The 18777-nt window shown below is 33.8% G+C and overlaps 6 protein-coding genes across 6 annotated transcripts; 2 read left to right on the top strand and 4 right to left on the bottom strand.

Annotated features, from left to right (window-relative positions):
• Positions 1 to 1510: 1510 nt before the first annotated feature.
• Positions 1511 to 1941, bottom strand: RO3G_14477 (uncharacterized protein; the record flags this gene model as incomplete). Its single annotated transcript, XM_067669061.1, has 3 exons — positions 1511 to 1563; positions 1614 to 1777; positions 1847 to 1941. 3 exons carry the CDS (start codon positions 1939 to 1941, stop codon positions 1511 to 1513), a joined length of 312 nt encoding a protein of 103 aa, XP_067525162.1.
• A 3507-nt stretch (positions 1942 to 5448) lies between these two features.
• On the bottom strand, positions 5449 to 7066 carry RO3G_14476 (uncharacterized protein; the record flags this gene model as incomplete). The annotated part of the gene is made up of 7 exons (XM_067669060.1): positions 5449 to 5753; positions 5807 to 6147; positions 6205 to 6287; positions 6349 to 6480; positions 6533 to 6625; positions 6680 to 6988; positions 7046 to 7066. 7 exons carry the CDS (start codon positions 7064 to 7066, stop codon positions 5449 to 5451), a joined length of 1284 nt encoding a protein of 427 aa, XP_067525161.1.
• Positions 7067 to 7497: 431 nt separating this feature from the next.
• RO3G_14475 (uncharacterized protein) lies at positions 7498 to 8507 on the bottom strand (the record flags this gene model as incomplete). Its single annotated transcript, XM_067669059.1, has 6 exons — positions 7498 to 7613; positions 7674 to 7752; positions 7802 to 7881; positions 8060 to 8161; positions 8318 to 8342; positions 8394 to 8507. The coding sequence occupies 6 exons, from the start codon at positions 8505 to 8507 to the stop codon at positions 7498 to 7500; spliced, it is 516 nt and encodes a 171-aa protein (XP_067525160.1).
• Positions 8508 to 9336: 829 nt separating this feature from the next.
• Positions 9337 to 9889, top strand: RO3G_14474 (uncharacterized protein; the record flags this gene model as incomplete). Its single annotated transcript, XM_067669058.1, has 4 exons — positions 9337 to 9345; positions 9391 to 9567; positions 9625 to 9732; positions 9782 to 9889. 4 exons carry the CDS (start codon positions 9337 to 9339, stop codon positions 9887 to 9889), a joined length of 402 nt encoding a protein of 133 aa, XP_067525159.1.
• A 390-nt stretch (positions 9890 to 10279) lies between these two features.
• RO3G_14473 (uncharacterized protein) lies at positions 10280 to 10805 on the top strand (the record flags this gene model as incomplete). Its single annotated transcript, XM_067669057.1, has 4 exons — positions 10280 to 10306; positions 10357 to 10499; positions 10558 to 10674; positions 10724 to 10805. The coding sequence occupies 4 exons, from the start codon at positions 10280 to 10282 to the stop codon at positions 10803 to 10805; spliced, it is 369 nt and encodes a 122-aa protein (XP_067525158.1).
• A 5295-nt stretch (positions 10806 to 16100) lies between these two features.
• Positions 16101 to 16668, bottom strand: RO3G_14472 (uncharacterized protein; the record flags this gene model as incomplete). The annotated part of the gene is made up of 3 exons (XM_067669056.1): positions 16101 to 16158; positions 16223 to 16510; positions 16568 to 16668. The coding sequence occupies 3 exons, from the start codon at positions 16666 to 16668 to the stop codon at positions 16101 to 16103; spliced, it is 447 nt and encodes a 148-aa protein (XP_067525157.1).
• Positions 16669 to 18777: the final 2109 nt, after the last annotated feature.

Genomic DNA, 18777 nt, shown 5'->3' with positions numbered 1-18777 from the left:
GGGCAAGCTAAGGCCGCTTTATTTTTACATGCTTTTCCTCTCTTGAACTCTATTCTATCAGAATCATTTAACCATCAACTTTAAGTTTGAGAAAAGCAGTAGAGCATATAAGTCCTATTTGACTTTTTGGTAACTGTTATCAAGTTTGGGCAAATTCAAAAAGAGGTGCTTGCGGTTTTCGTATTCATGATGAAATGCACAACAAAGGAAAAGTGCAACAATAAATTCGGACAGTATTGTCCACGCTTCAGAGCATGGTCCATATGTGAAACGGCTTATTTAAAAGCAAAGACTAAAATTTTTCATGAAAACCAACGACGAGCAACCCGATTGCACTTGATATAGACGTTCTCGTTACTGAAAGGAGGGGTGCTGATCAAGTGGCATGTAGAAATATCATAATACAGTCGAGGATAAGATATGTGAAACCAATTGATTTATGTTTTATTGCAATATAGATCGACGTTTCTCTATAGAGCTTTCACCCATACAACTGAACAATACTACCACAATGTAGTTTACAATTCCACTTTTTATACTATAGCAATAATGGTTGTCAATGTTTATTCAAGTACTTCATCCATAGGCTGAAAGAGTTGACCATTTAAAAAACAAGTCAAGCTTGCGACAGAGTTGTATAGTAGACCAGAAGGAGGCAGTTTGAAAAAGATGATAGAGACATGGGCCCTGTTGGAAGACGTGGTTCAACTTTGTCGAAACTTAACAGATGCTATCTGTCGATACGGTAAGTCGGATTTATCAGTGATCTTGAAAACGATTCCCACTGACTTTGGATAGGCTGTCAACTATTCATAATCACTCTGGAGATATACACACAATGACAATGAATGATGTATATCTGGATCACATAAGAGGAAGTGGACGGATAATACCAAGTAGAATGTTCAACGTTAACAATTTTAGATGATCTATCTTTGCTAACACTTTGCTTACTGCAATCATTTGAAGATAAAAGGTATATTACTTTGATGAAAAGCATTTATTACTACACATGCCATGAGATATAAGCCATGCCTTGTTTCTTAAATCAATCATTTTTTAATCTTACACAAACCCTTCTTAAATAATGCCTTTTTTGTTTCATCTGCATTCCAAATTGACACTACATAAGCAGTAATGTCACACTTTGTACGTGCCCTATCTTTGCTGTCTAGTTAGAAAGGTCAAAGCCATTCAAGGCTTCAAATGGCTCTTTCTTTAAGACACTCTATTTAAACACATATTGTCTCTATAATTGAGAGAAGATTTCATGGTGTGATTGTACTATTGAGGTTGGTACAAGTCAATATAACAGAAGAAAATTATCTCTCAAGAGCCTTTTTCTACGTAGATCATATTGCTTGATAAATTTCACTTATCGATCTCTGTGCATGATTGATATTTATTAACCGTGACAAAGTTATGTGTATCTTTAAAAGCTCTAAACTAGGCATAAAGGCATTTTTAAGATAAAAGAGTAGTTTATATGCACTTTTATTTAAGACACTTTTTAATGGGGACAAAAGACATCAAATACATCAGGGCAGCAAGGGTCAGTAGAGGCTACAAGAAAGTAAATATAATATCCTATATCATTTAAGGATTCAACTTACCCTTATAATAACATTTCTTAGGACAGCTTTCAGGGCATGGAGGCTTCACTTCTTTTGTACAAGGAGCAAAGCACTGTACTTGCTCATCATTAGGACATCTTGGAGGATGGGTTTTGGGACAAGGCAAATCGGGATAGATGCATGTATCCTTACACCTCTTTGGACTAACAATTAAACATTAATTAAAAAAAAAAGGAGAGGGAGAGGGGAATTTTTGCAAGTATATATTTTACCAAGGAACAATACTTTGAATACAGACTTCATCATCTTCCTTTTGAGCATAAACAAGAGCCAATAGAGCTAATAAGAAGCAAAATATAATCTTCATTTTAATTAAGGAAAAAAAAAAAAGAAAAGAAAGGAGGCTGAAAAAAGAAATTATTTATATCTCCAACCTCTCCCCCTAATTCTCGCATTAAACGCCATTTAATTCTCACACATGTGCATCATCGTGTTAGCATTGACATCGAAAGACAAAGGTAACAATGGGCGTACAAAACTAAAACAGGTCACTTGTATGATCGTGCTTGAGGCAAACACAGACGAAAAAGAATAGCACAACACATTGTATTTATCCAAAGACAAAAAGAATCAAAGCATCATGTTTGCTACACATAAAATTATAGGATAGCTGAGCATGGATCACAGAAACAGTCGAGTTTTTTGTGTTTGCTGAATGAGGGAGCATCGTACGTGGTCTCAAAGGTTGATTGACTGCATTGTAAAAGTATTGCAGTGAACAAGAAAGAATGGACGATGATGTCAAATTGCTCTTGTGATGATCACAAATGAATTGTCTCGAGACCGTTTCATCCAATGTTTTTTTTAAAAAAAAAAACCTCTTTTTGTTCCTTGAACAGTAACATTGTCAATTCATCCATTGCAGTCAAGTCTATGTAATACAGATGATGGCAATCGAATGGAGTAACACACAAGTATCCAAAATGGGAAGAAATCAAAGAAAATTATACCTGGTTCGAAATGCATTGCATTTGTGTTATTCATTGACCTATGTAACGTACGATTCACTTTAGTTGTACAATCTCACGTTTCGTTCCTATTGGTGAAAGGATCTACTGTTTATGCTAATAGTAATCAATGTTCTTTATTCGGTTACATGGTTAAGTAAAAATAAAGAAACAGGTTATTTTAATCCACATTCTTCTTAGAACATCCAACAGCCTTTCGTTGACCTTCATTTTCTCACGAGGCAGTTCTTTGGCTGTGATATGATTTTCAACAGAAAGTAACAAGGGCACATGTCGGAAAAGCGGTATAATAGAGCCTCTTCATTATTTATATGCCAGCCATCTAGATCACTTTCTAAAGAGTCTTTTTGAAAAGTACTTGTATTCATCCGCTCATTACAATAACTTCAACAACCATCCATCCCTCTTTATTATTGGACTTCATGCATCTTTCAGGGCTTAAAATTTAAGCGATCTTAATTTGACCTTCCTTGATCCCTTATCACAATGAGCTTTCAATGATTGGTATGAAAATAGAAATACACCATAAAGAATGTCCATTTTTCAATTACCTTTTTGGTCGATACTTTTAGATTTCTTAAATTTCTACGGCTATACTTAAGGTTGTGATTCCTAAACAAGGCAATCGTTCCTATTAACCTTACTTTTCTTGTTGCACCTCTTTCATAATCAAACAAGCTGTACAGTCCAATGAATCTCAGTCGTCTCTTTCCTCTCTATAGCACGCAGGATTTACTCTATCGATAGATAGCAAATGTGCCTTTTTTTGTTTTGTTAAACTGATGGAGTATGTCAGCTTAAGCATATTTTTTAGAAATTACAATGTGTCCCTCATCTATAAACTGTTTCTGATGAAGCGTCACATGGTTGAATTTCATCAAATTGATTGTTTTAAAGAATTTCCAGTCATTTAGAATTTTTGCGCATTATGATTTTATTTTATAGTACAAAATATACAGGCTTGCGCAATATTAGATATGCAAACTTAAAATGAAAATCCTATAATTTAAGAATTACCATTTATATAGACCCTGAGATAGTTTGAAGGAATTTTATAGTGTTTATAATATCAAACAATGATCGGCTATACATTGCTTGTGCCTCTTTTTATCTTCTGCTCAAGTAGACGCCTTGTTCAGGCTTATGCTAAAGATGTCGGTCTATATGCTAGTTACGGTCTTTAAACAACTGGTACCACAAACAGTTCAAGTGAATCTGAAAGGGAAATCAGCTGCAAACCAAACACAAGGGATACCTCGTTTGATTTTCTAATAAATATCCAAAAGCAATAACAAAAGCCGAGGCAGATTGTGGCTAAATTAGTCTCATTCTGGTCATCATCTTGCCAACATTCTCAATGTTCTAAAAAAAGCTTTTTTTTTTTTTTTTTTTTTTTGCATTAACTGCAGTATGAGCCATTCACCTTGCTGGCTTAGACATATTGGATGGCAAATGAAGCATCCAAGACTTGGTTAACAAATTCAGTGGCAAGATTTGACAATGGTCATATCCACTGACAGGATATTGACGTTGATAAATGCCACCGAGCTTGTATTCTCAAATATAAAGTACACCCTCTACAGATTACACGTCTATAAAAATACCTTGGCTAACTGCAGAAGCTAAGTTGGCTCTAATGAATTCTTTGTCTAATTTATAAAGATGTGATCTGGCTATATTGACAGTAGCAAGGTAGATATGATAAACAACCAGTTCAACAGTGAATAAGGTTTGTGATGCTGACCGGGAGATAACGGTTTACATTACTGGTGCATGGGTTCCCATATATGAGCATTTTATTTTTCGTTGAGTGAGTGGTTACAAGCACTTTGGTTATCCCAATGGCTCTCGAGTGGAAAGGGCCCATGTGGCTCTGAAAAATGTTTTGCGAATGAACGTTGGTGATATTAGTGCAAGATGCCACATTTTTCGCTGTTGAATGTCAACTGTTGTAGTTTGGATCTTGAGGATCAAGCTAATTGATTTGTACATCAAGCGATAACTGAAGAATAGGTTTGATTTCTTAAGTGTTTGGTAGAAATTCTCAAGCTGGCTTGAAAGCTACAAAGCAGAAACATGGGGAGACACATCAGCATATTCAAACGTGATGGGTTCAAAGAGAACCTGGAGAACTGTCATTCTCGAGTCATAATGAGTCTTCGAATATTCAATACTAATGGCATTCTACAAAAGCTTAGCTATGCCGCTTGAAATGGCATAATCTGATTCATCATGGCAGCACCGTAATCCTATGTCTTCTCTTGGATAGTCAAGACAAAAGCACAAAAACCATGCCAATCTTTGAACCTTTCAAACCGAATTGATGTCCATAGCAACGTTTGCCCCTAAATCGGCACTTGATAATTAGGCAAGCAATGATCCGTGTCTTGCAAGGTAATTTTCAATGCAAACACCTACAAGAGCGTCAAAACAAAAAGTCTGACCAAGAGGTTCTAGAGGAATGAAAAACTCAACATCTTCTAGATATCCCTCTCCCAACGCAAAGGGAACCATCGAAATTTATGCAATTACCATGTACAGGTGTTTGATTATTTAAAAGATCGAAATAACTACTTTATATGTTTCATCAAAGAATATTTAATCAATTACAAAGTTTGCTGAATAAAGCATGAGCATGAATGGTGGCAAATAAAATAAGAACTAAAGGATGAATTTTGTTTCAACTGAAAATAAATATTTTAACCTATTCATAACTGCCCATCTCACTGGTTTACTCGTACTCCTTTTCTTTTTTCTTTACGTTCGCTATATTTTACTGTAAAATGACTTGTCCACGTTAAGGGACCCTCCCTTTTGATAAACACAAGAAAAATAAATAGGCTTTATTACAAGAAATTAAGTCCAAAACCAAATTGGAATTTAGGCTGTGGTAAATCACTTGTAGAGTACCTTAAAGGTATACAGTAATTAGCTTCTATTCTTGCAATACTGTGATGGAAAATGAGGCCAAAACCAACCGATGTACGGGAAGTTTGAGTCAGTTCGTTGATTGTATTATCGGTTGCTTTGGTGACAATACTACCAGCATTGGCAAATGCATGTGCCTTTACCGGAAGGTGAGATAAACCTGGAATGGCAGCAATTAAACTAGCACCAGCAGCCCAATAAGCTTCACCACCAACAGCATCATCTATTCATAAAGTTTAATATTTCTAATTCTCTGCTTCTTTCTAACCCACTTACTTCCATCACGTTCACCTATGCCACCCATCTTAAAGCCTCGAACAGACAATGGACCTCCCAGATAGAATCGATCTGTAATACTAGGTTCTTTAGACACGTGAGTCAAGAGACCAGCTCGAGCAGAAGTACTGAAACTCATGCCTTCAATCAAAGGTTGATGGTGAGATGCATTCAATTCATGCTTTATATAGCCAACATCACCTTGACTGCTTAAACCAGCCAATTCCTGAAACAGACCAATGTAATGACCTTTTGTAGGAAGCAAAGTATCATTACGGTCATCTCGAACAAATCTGTGATAGATAGAGTGTTTAAGATGAGAGCCAGATTGTGCACGTACACTGTTATAAAGTTAATAAACAAGTATAGATATTGGCTCATGGATGAACTATATTTACGTGCTGGATGCTTTTTGAAGTGCTACAATGTCTTTATCAGTAATAGCATAAGCTATTTGATGTTCACCAAATTGACTCCATCCCTTTTAATAATACACATTAAACATCACTTTCTCTTTCCAAAACTTCCCATATCTTCTTTACCTTTAAACGAACACCCACAGATTTAGCGGTTTCCTTGAAGGCGTTGATTTGACTGTGATCTCTTATAGATCCACTAGCAAAAATTCCAGCCTTGACATAGGCGTTTCCAGCAAGGGGTGTTTCAATTGCACCCTAATAAAAATAGCAAACTAAGCTTCTATTATCTAGCTATCATACCATTTACCTCAGCAGCAGCCCTTGTATGATTACCAAAAGAAAAGTTTGTATATACGCTTTCTCCACCACCAAAAATATTACGAATACCCCATCCACCATTCTACACGATAAGCTATAAGATAACTACACACGAGCGTATTTCTTTTGTTTTTACCAATTCAGCTTGATTATCACCCACATTGATTTTAGTTTCAAACACACCCTTTTCTTTTTCCTTCAAGTGAAGTACAATATTAACTGAATCAGGTGTTGCATGGTCCGTGTCGACAAAAATCTTGATATCTTCGAATATATCATGTTTTTGAAGTTGAGAGGCTACACTTTTTACTTTGGCCATCACTTCCTCGGTGGTTGAAGCTTGGAATACATGTGATGTCAAACTATCCAAAAAGGAATGACGTGTGGCGTTGGTTCCCAAAACACGAAGTGTGTTGACGCGAAGAGGTGCTTCTGGTGGTATATCCTATATAAGAATTAAATTCACGTACAGTTATAACGCAAAGAGCACATTCTGATTTACACTAAATGGTTCGTTGGACATTTTTTTTTTGAAAACAATAAAAAAAAAAAAAGAAAAACAAGGGTGAAAATTTTAACTTTTTTTAATTGTTAGAAAAAGGCCAATGAAAATACATATTTGATACGTCATGAAGCGAATTCACCTACATCATATTCGATAGGACTTGTGAATTCATTCATGTTTCCAAAATGAGACTGTGTACTGTTTTATAAAGAGATGTTTACAAGTACTAATAAGAATGATTTTGTTGTTATTTACCTCTTAAACCCTTTCATATCTATTTTTAAACTATGTTTTCTCGCTTTAAAGTATTTGACTTGTTTAACGATTTCTTGCTTCATTTCATCAATTGTATTTAATGATTCAAATGAAAAATCAAATAAGGTTGAATGCGAAGGCTAAAGCAGCAATCAATGGATATGAATGTTTTATGAGATGACTTTTCATTGTTATCATACCTCATTGTCTTGATCATGAAATTGCTCAAAATAAGGATGCTCTAAAGCCTGTTCTGCATTGATTCTTGAAGTTGGATCAAAAGTCAATAACTTTTCTAATAAATCTAAAGCTAGCAGGAAAAAAGATGTGTAAAATTATACAGTTTTGTTTATATCTTTTCTTTTGTTACCTTGAGATGATGCATTAGGGTACAGTTGCTCTGTAGGTGTTTTATCACGCTTTTCTAATTTTTCAATATAAACTTGCGCCTACAAAAGAGATTTAGTCACTGCATCATCTGTATGTTTCCTTTTTAACTTGTTCACTCCCAATACGATTTAATGTGCCTTCATCTGGTGTTCCAAGTACAAGTAATATTTGATTAAGCTGATCTATGGCTATTATTTACAAAGTTAGTAAATTATTCCTGTACTACTTTTCCATTGCTTGCCATCGTTTCCTTTAAATAATGGTTCACCACCAAGTAACTCAGCAAAAATACAACCAACAGACCACATATCAACTTTTCATATTATGAATACACTGCATACGAGAAGGTTATGTATGGCAACTTACTAGCCTTTGTATAGTTTTTAAAGCTCAACATAATCTCTGGTGCTCTATACCATCGAGTTGTGACATACTCAGTCATGAATCCTGTATCTACTTGTCCACGAGCTAATCCAAAATCACAAATCTAATACAAGTTATAAATAGATTTTATTTTCTTATTGTTTTCTATTTATACTTTTAATTCACATCTTGTGTTGACAAGTAAGTTGCCTATTTTGGTAAAATTCAGTATACAATAGCGACAACCGCTCGTTATTTTACTTGGCTTCAAGTCTCGATGCAAAACCTAAATAAAAGAGTTATTAAGAAAACGTGATTATTGAAGTGCTTATTTTACATTTGCACTGTGAATATATTTTAATCCACAACATGTTTGATAAATAAAACTTTGATAATGTTCATCTGTTAATGGTTGACGTGATCGAATGACTTGATAAAGATCTGCTTCCATTAACTCTTGGTACAGGTATCTACTTTTATTGTTAGAAAAATGTGAGAAAGAGTAAGTGTGTTTTACATTTCATTGAAATGATGATAATCTACGATATCCATATCATATAACCGAATAATCTATAAGAAAATGTTATTCACAGGACAATATGAAAAGAAGAGCAGTTTATACATTTCTGTGTCCATTGAAATGTTCTAATAGCTTTATTTCTCTTAAAGCACGTCTTGTTAACATTGATCTCTCAAACAGTTTATTTACTTTTTTAATTGCACAAGGCACGCCTGTTTTCATATTGACAGCAGCACTGCATAAAATTCAATTAGGTTAAAATTTAATGCATGAATTTGAAAACATTTTACCATACAACACCATAAGCACCTTGACCAATTTCTCTTTTAAAAGTATATTTTTCATACACTTCAAATGGTTGCTTAAAACAAGATAAATTATGATATTTCATATATGAAAATAAATAAAATAAATAAAAAAGCATTTTTTCTCTTGCTATAAATAAATACTTTTTTTTATTTCTCCCTCTATTTTTTATAATAACAATGCGTTTTAAAGCTTCTGTGAATAATCCTATTGGTCTACACAGTAACGAAAACAAGAAAACCACGTTTTTTTTTCCCTTTAAAATGTAATAAGATAGTGTATAGAAATCTCTCAAACATTAGAAAAGATTGGACCTACAGTGATCATGTCCATTTCTCAAGATACTGTTAGTTTTATTCGACATCGAGATTATGAAACTGGAATTCAAGCATGGATGTAAGTGAATGAAAGTTCACTTTGTTTACAATACTGACAACTATTCTTTTATAGAAAAATGCAACCTGTAAGAATAATATGAAATCGTACATGTCAATAACTTTTATAATAGCATTCGTTATTCACAAACTATCGAGTGGAAAATGCAAGGCGTGGTGAAATCAACATGTCTTTTCGTGTTAATGATCTACTTTTAATAACTAAAAAAGCACAACAAGCAACTGATGTTCAAATATATTTAAAGCGAAAAGATAATAGACCTTATATCAGTTGGAAACTGGATTCTGAAGTAAAAAGAACAAAAAAAGAATACAAGCAAGATGATTTTATATTAATTAAATTATAGAATCGAAATGGATCTAGTTGTGATATGATTGATGAATTAGAAATTGAAATCATTAATTCAGATAGAATGGCCTATATTAGGGAGCCTGCCATGCTGGCTATGCCTCACGTAAACTATCAATTTCATACAAAGTTTGTTTTCGCTAATATTCTATTAGACATACATTCTCTTACCCAATGTAGCTGTTCTTAAACCAGTAGCAGAACGATTAAAGTCACTTTCAAAATATCTTACTTTATCGGCCAATATGAATGGGGGTCTTTAAGATTTCAATTGAATCGACTGCTTGTCAATGTGAGGCCATCTATGAAAGGTTAGAGAATCCAAGATTGGAAGGACACCAACCCACACAAGACTCAAATGAATTTGCTCACGTACGTATAGCTAGTGAAGACCTCGTCAGCTTTTTAAGCTGCTATCATCTAGAACCTCAGAATGTGGTTTGTGCCATTACAGATGAATTACAATTAGCTTTGTATGTTTATTTGTCTATTGATACTTATCAAACGCATGAAGCTCCTATACAGCCTATTAATACACCTCAGACAATCATGACTTGCCATGTGCCTGTTCATTATGAATAAATTGCGGTTATTGAATTTGTTTAATTTCTTTTTTTCTTCTGTTCATCTAGAAAAAAAGATTTTATACCCACATGTGTAAACACATTCTTAATGCTCAAGTAATTAAGAAAAGGAATAAAAAATCAAGAAAACTTATATATAATCACAGGTCTCTATTCGTGCACCTTGCTGTAAAAAATGGTTTGATTGCGCAGAATGTCATGCTGCCGTATCCGATCATCAATTAAGAAAAACAAACGAGATGGTATTTGCTTGTAAAAAGTGTAAAAAGGCTTTTCGTAAAGACATGACGTAAGTATTCTTATAAAAAAAGGTAGAATAGACTTATTTAACAATCTCCTTTAATTAGTGACTATGAGGAAGAAGATGAATTTTGTCCACACTGTGATAATCATTATGTACTTGAAGCAGTTACACCTGAAGCAACATTGGGCATTGAAACAGAGGATATTCGTGTAGATAACAGGTAATTGTGGAATTGGATGACTTTAGGCAAATACTTAAACATTATTTAGAGTAATTAAGGATGATCGTATCAGAACCAAACAAGGTCCTAAGAGTATCTTTGATATCGATGGATCTAATATGATGGGTTAAAAAACTATAATGTGTGTTAAAATATAAAATAAAACATAATCTTTTGTCAGTACAAAAATAACTCGTGAAAGTAATGAAATTGTCCTAATTTAGTAGAAAAGGCAATTTGGCTTGCTTGCTTTCCTTTTTGAGAACTGATTGAAAGAGACGTTTGTTTCCTCTAAATGCAAACAGACTCATCCTTTGGCTCAAAAATGATTTATTTTTGTAAAAATATACATCGTGTAGATTCTAACAGACATAAAGCTTAGTTTGAGGCGTAGACAGTATGTATTCTACAAATCACATTTTGGCAACACATTAACGAAAAACGTTTATTGTAATGAAAGGGTATTCAATTTATTCAAGTAGATGAAAAACAAGTATAGTAATGGAACCTATATTGAACAGATAAGTCACATATTGATGTGTTGTCTACTATATTGTAGTTTGTCTCTAGTTTATTGTATGCCTCAACCTGAGTACAGATTTAAGATATGACTACATAAAGCTTCGTATAGGCTTGTTGATAAGATTTTGTGGCAAATTAGAGGCAAAAGGATTTATTTCAAAGCAATCACTCTCTTTAGTCAAAACATAGACAGAGCTACCTAACACTGACCATATAACATATGTTTGTCTATTGCTTCTTTTTTCTTTCACTATCACACATTTCGCATCATTTAAAAACTCTCTCATTCTCCCTCCTCCCCCTCCTCCTCTTCTTTCCATTCACCAAGTCATCCTCAATCTGTCCTCATAATCACTGTTGTATGAACCATCTTTACTGGCACTTTGTTTGCTTCATGTTTGAATCCATATTTCGTCTCCTATGCAATGACATGATCTCTTTCCTATCCTTGCTATCAATACAAAAGATGTCATATTACATTATATTTGATCCAATAGCCATAACAATGCGTTTACAAGCCTATCATACTGAATATATCATTGCTTTTCCTCCACTCTTTAGTTTTGACTCGTGTACTTTCAAAATCCATACAGAATACCTTTTTCTCTTTCTTTTCTTTTTTTGTGAAGCATAACAGCAAATACATTTCACACTACTTTGTATCTTGTAGAAAAGAAAAGAAAGAAAAAAAAAGTCGAATACAGAAAACTATACAAGTAAATCTATAAGAGTCGAGGTTGAAAGATGGAGACAAAGTTCGAAGATGCCTCAACTTTTTTTTTTTTTTTTTTTTTTCGACTTTTCTGTCTTGGGAATTCTTCAAGTCTAAAGCAAGTTCCATACTTTGGTTTGGTCAGGGTCATCAAGTCATATACGCTGTTTTCTTTTAGAAAAGCTCTGTTCATTATCCCTTGTAATTAGCTTTTGTTATTAGAAAATAAAAATAAATAAAAAATAAAAAAAAGAATGGATAATATGTCAAGTCAACTCTTTTGTGGGATAAATGATTACACTCAACTAGTATGGAATCATTCTATTAATATCATCTCCATACACAAGTGTCGTACCCGTTGTCACAGTGATACAGTGTAACGATTTAAAAAAGAACACTTGAATCGCCGTTTTGTTCATGGTGCACTCACTTTGGAATCCGTTTCTCTTTTATCCTTTTCTGAATTTGGTCATCTCGTACACAGCCAGCCTACAAAGACTTGATGTACTTGCTTACTTTTCCATATATGTTGATGTCTCTTTGTCATCTTTTCAATTGCATCTATAATCATTCTACAAAAAGAGAGAGAGAGCAAACACATTCTATTCTTTATTTACTTGACATGCAAATAAAAATAAAACAACCTTTTATTCACTACAACATCTATTTGTTACTTGCCAAGTACTTCATCTATCAATCACCTATGCTTATAAGCCAGCAAGTAGGCGATACATTCCCAAGTTCCTTAAAAGGAAGGTGAAAAGGGGAAAGTCGGTGTAAGTATGGTTACACTATATACCTTATTAGTCTTGCTTACGTGCTTGTCTTTAGCTTCTTCACTCATCCCTCCTCATTCTCCATCATTCCTGCAAACATACTTTTTCATAACTAAATACCTTTAGACACATAAAAAGCAAGAAAAGGAACAAACCAAACAAAAGAATAGTAGCAGTTATTTTTTCATCTCTTGTCATCACCTGAATGCAAACTTGCATGAGAAAAATAAAAAAAAAGAAGCTTTCTACAAGAAAACAAACGTAAAGCAGACAAAACATAATATAAATATACTGAGTACTTAGCATAAATACTGACTAAATAACATAAACAAAGTAAAAGACTTGGCTCACCACTCATTAGATTCCTTTTGAGAATGCTGATTAAGGAATCTCAACTTTACCACCAGCTTTTTTCTTTTTGTTTTTCTTTTTCTTTACTTTGACAATCATATACTACTTGGTCTTATGTTTATTTTATTACACAACTTGACTTTTCAATTAAAAGAGTAGAGATGGTATTAGAAGAATGCTTAGCAAAACAAGTGGTTTAAAAACAAACAAGTAACTTAGACAAAACAAAAAGTGAAAGGCAAAAGACAAGGACATTATTTAGTAAGTATGTTTTTATTAAAAGTGATTTTTCATTTGTATTTCATATAAAAACAGTTGACATTGTTGGCCATATTTTCAAAATGAAAATATGTTTCCAGGCACCGCCACGTGGAGACCATGTCTTTAAGCGCCCTTCGCATTCAATTGTTTATACTGTAATGTAATCGACATTGGTGGCTACTCTCCGGGAGGGACCCGCTTCTGCCATTCCCATCAAGTAGTCCTGAACAATGAACACAAGAAACCAGTAAAGAAACAAAACATTTTGTAATTTGGCTCGTCCTTTTATACTTTTTTTTTTAAAAAAATTATTTGAAAAAAAGGTCACTTTCTTAACAGTCAAACCAAAGTCACCTGCAGCAAAAGGATTTCATTCGTTCCTTTGGTTACATATGAGTACTAATTCAGTAATTTTCTTTCCTTCATTCCTTGTTTAAAATTAAATATTGTTCCCTTGTTCTAAATAGTTCAACAGCATAGTCCATATTTATACTCCTTTTTATTTACTTTAATGCGGCGCTCCTTACAAAAATAAGACAACTTTTAGACTGATAGCTAAAGTCAGGGATCTTATTCGATAAAATTCGTCTGAGATGACTTCGGATTGTAGAATTTATAGCTTTTTGTGGACAATACAATACAATCGGTTCACTACATTTCACCATACAAAAGAATCATTCTTCAATAAATATGAATATTAAATATTCACCCTATCAACAACAGCATAAAATTAATTAAAAGCAGGAAACGGTCAGTTATCAAAATTATTTTTTTCTAAAAGTAACAGTATATATTATATCCCGCACAGGATTTACACTTAATTTTTATATATTTTTTAAACGAAAAGGTTATGACATAGAGCAACGATTACAAAGTTAGGCATATAAAATCTTATGATCGACTATACAACAGCAATGATCAAGCTCATATTACGATGAATAGATATTTTTTTGATTACTAATGCATAACATGACTTTGCTGTTCAGCTTATACTTTGCACATCTATATAAACTACCAATATTAAGCATACACAAACCAAAGTTCAATTGTATTTATTATAGTCAATTGCGGCTTATAATTCGTATCCTCACAACATCGCATGTTTCATTTTGCTACTATCCATTTAGTACACAGAACAAAGTATATTGAAAGATCATGCTTATTTGTTTTCTTCGTGAGTTATAAGACATTATGTCATTGTAGTCGTAGGATATTTCCTTTATTAACAAACACTGAAAGCAATCATCACCATCAGCCATATTATCAACAGTAAAAACTATGTAGTAAAGCAATAAGCTTTTTTTTTATAATTTGTTCATTTGGGATCTTACCAGAATTCCAGCAAGCTCTCATTGACCACAGGATAATACCTTCCTATATTTGCATGATTTTTAGAACATTGACTGGAGGTCATTTGTAGCCATGTCGACAAACTTCAGGGAATGTCAAAAACATACAGGACGATACTACTATTCATTACCCCATGAGCTCCTCTTCCAATCATCTTTGTTGCCAAACAGTCTTGTTTCATACTTGACCAATACTATAGCTCAACCTCTTTCAAGGAATGTGATAATAACAAAAAGAGAAAGCTAGATACACATCAATCGGAGCTAGATTTGTCACCAAGCGATAAAAGAACAGCAGGAGAGAACATAGCATAGAAAGAGCAATGAGGGATGATTCAGTCCGGCTGGTGGATATTGTCGGTTACAAAAAAGATATCATTGACGGTTATAAAAAAATAAATGGTCAACGGTTAATTAAAGCATAATTGTCGAAAGACAGGATTTAATTTGTCGGTCCATGCAATAGCAAATCGTCAGTCAAATATGAAGAAACCGTCATCAAGAGGAAAAGATGCTGCTAGGTTTAATTCATAGCGCTTAACCATATAGTGTTTTGGTTCTCATAAGTTTTCAGTTGATTTGTAGTCAAAATTAATAGGTATTTATTCAATTGAAGGCTTAGGATGGAGTTCGTTTAAAGCAATTTATAATTTGATGTTTAGAATGAAGACAAAAGCCATAAAGATCACTACAACAAAGATTATTGCATGTATCACCAATTGTTGAGGCTGAGGCAGTGGACAAGGTTGGGAGGTTGAGAGAAGGGAGCGTATTGCCAACGTCCAGTTCAAACATTGCTTCATTTATATGTCTTGCTTGCTCGATGAGGAAAGACTAAATTGCAATAGAAAAATAAGAGAATACACTAATTACTAATAGAGACATTGTTGACCTACCTTCATTTGGAACAGTACGTTCAGTGTTGGTTTTAAAGCACCAAGTTGATTAAAATGGTATGGGATCGCCAATTTTGCCATTAGCTTAGCAATGTAGAATTGCTCTTCTGTTTTTTTCAACATATAAAGACAGCCAAAGCAGCCAACAAAATCCATAGCCATAACAGAAGTGTTAATCTTATATCTTGTCACTATTTGCTGGATAATGCATGAATTCGTTCTTAAATTCTTGCATTGTTGTTTCTGAACAACGTCTTTGCTAGCAATACTTCTTTTAAATTCATTGGAGGAAATCTCCAGTCGTTTCTTTCCATATTTTATGCCAAGCATGAGATTCATTCTGCGGCCGAAAGAATTGGATTGCTCTCTCAAACCAAATATTGATCTGTTCACATCAATAGATGTTTTTGTGGCCTCATTGGCATTCTCTCCACTACAGATACAACCATAAATTCATCAATCATCTGTTTTTTTGACCTCATTTGCTTTTATCTACTTACTCAATCAGTTTGGTATCCGTCGAATCGAGCAATATATCTAATAGTGAAGCGAATCTTCGTTATACAGTGGTTTCCGATTCATCTTGGTATGAGAACCAGCGTGCGAAATTTCTAACACTATCAAAGGTAGATACTGCATTTTTAGACATACATCTATTGTGCTTTTCCACTTTCGACTTACATTTGCTCAGCTATTAAAAGCATGGCATATTGTTGTTCGCCGCTTTGCTTGCTTTTGGAGAGTAAATATTTCTGTTCATCGATGTGTTCCAAGATCTCATCTGTATTTCTCAAGGCTAACAATCGATTCAATATCTTGTTAGATTCATCGTTTAAGCCAGAATAGCTGTTAATATCCATGCTTTTTTCTTCATCTACAATACACTCCCATTGTGCTTCGGTAAATACGTTTTGATATATATCCAGCATTTTGATGTCCAAGAGGTTAACAATACCAGAAAGAGATAACCTACAGTGAACAGAAAATGAGTTTCTATCTACAATAAAATTGTGAGCTCTATCTTACATTGTTATCATTGATTCTTCTGAGCTGATATTCTCTTGCTTCAGATATTTTACACCCAAAGTGACCAAAGATGTAATTATGTTTACCGGTGCGTTGGCCATAAGTTGGTTTAATGAAACTAGTTCTTCATCTTTGAGTGTATCTCCGTTCAACTAAGAAGCAAAAGGATGGTTATAATTCAGGAAACATGTATCATGATATATTTTCCTAACCTCTTGATGTATGCTAAACTGTTGTAAAATTCGCTTGAAAAGTGCCGTTTTAAATCTGGTAATATTCGAGTAAAATTTCAGATAGTAAGCGAATATTACCGACTTATTCTCCAATTATTTGCAGTGACTGTATGATCACAAAGTATCTCTTGATGCTTCTTCATATTCAATTCCATACAAAATAATGAGTAGATAAAGGACAAGGTAAGTCTCTTTGATTTGATATCATCTGGACAAAAGTCATCATTTTATTCCATTCCTTCTTCTTTATTGTACTTGACTGTGATCATGCTATGGAAGATAAAAAAAAAACGTTGATTACTTCTAGTAATGATGTGACATATGAAATGTATTTGACTTACATTTCATAAAAGACTGTAGCATCATCTTTATGCAATACTGAATCCTAGGCTATTAATTCTGGCTCTGTAGAACAATATTATGCTTTTCGGAAGCATTGTGTTTCTAAATCTTTTCATATGCTTCCTTGTCAACTGAGAATGATGACTAGGTCAAAGTAGAATGATCATGTAAAACCCTAGGACTTGTACTTCATTGGTTCTATAGACGAATTGACTAATTTAGTATGGCACCAAGTTTTATCATGTAATTACTCACAGATTATGTTTCAATATTATGACGATGGAGAGTAAAAAATGACTGAAGATGCCGGCCTCTTTTAGATTTTGACTGATGAATGATACAATAAAAGCATAAAGAGTGAGAGAAAGACAGATTCCCATGGTCAAAAATGTAACAGACAGACGATTTTGCAGGAATTGCTTTTGTTAATTTCTCATCATCGCGTCATGCCAACAGAGAGTAAACTTTGATAAGAGCAAAAAATGTATAAAAAGGAACCAGATTCGATATCTTTTTCTTTCTTTATCAATCACAACAATACAGTAGATCAGCATCATAGTAGATCAGCATCATAGTAGACCAGCACCATAGTAGATCAGCAACACTGAGAGAGTTACCAGTTCAGCAGGGGTTCTTCGATTTATTGCTTTACGCTTTATCTGATTCTCCCCTTTTTGGAAAAAGAACGTAGAAGGGCACCTATTCGACATGGCCTCCACGTGGCGGTGCCTGGAAACATGTCTTTACTATAAAGGCATGGCTAACAATGTCGACTTTAGTACTTGTACTTTTATATATATCCTATGCAATAAAATTCTTCTTTGTCCTTTTTTCTCTCTCTCTCTCTCTCTCCTTGTATCTTTCTCTGTTTCTCATGTTACTTACATTGCTTATTATATTCTTTGGCTTCTTTCATGTCTTCAAACAAGTCCATTAGCTTCATGTACAACGATCATCATCCTTAATGTACAAAGGAAGAGAGCTGAAATAGCTTTGTATAACACCATAGTATGATCATAGCAGTTGATCTAAAGTATACTTTGCTATTCTTTTTTGATTGAGCTTTCATTGTTCATTCACCATTACTCCATTTTTCATTTATTATTCGTTCATTATTCATTCAATTATTTGCTTATTACTTGTTGTAACAATAATGTTGTCAGCAGAGAGAGAGAGAGAGAGAGAGAGAGAGAGAGAAGGTGTTCTTGTGAGTGTGTAAAAAAAATACCAATTAATATTCTGTACTGATGAACGGCAAGCATTCAAATAAATCATAAAAGAAGCTCCCTTGGTCACTTAGATATATTAGTAAAGTAACAGTATATGTTGTCAGATTGACTTACATCATGTAGTTCATTTCTTTCTAGATTGACCCTTCTGCTTAATTTTTCCTTCACATGAAGTAGATCTGGACGACATTAGGTCAAGCAATTCCACTTTGCAATACAAAAGTATGTATATGACAAGTACTTACGAAGCGAATAGAAAAGAAAGAGAAAGAGAAAGGAAAGAAGAAAAAAGAGAGAACAAAGAAATAGGGATCGACAACAATGTGCCTTAGTTGATTTCATTGTCCGTCAATGACAGATAAGATCACGTGAATGGTACTGATCTTATCGGACATTCATTTATCCA

Source organism: Rhizopus delemar, genomic scaffold, assembly GCF_000149305.1.
Source record: "Rhizopus delemar RA 99-880 supercont3.14 genomic scaffold, whole genome shotgun sequence".
NCBI classification, from domain to species: Eukaryota; Fungi; Mucoromycota; class Mucoromycetes; order Mucorales; family Rhizopodaceae; genus Rhizopus; species Rhizopus delemar.
The sequence above is the reverse complement of the archived record's forward strand: the minus strand, read 5'-3'. Positions and strand labels throughout refer to the sequence as shown.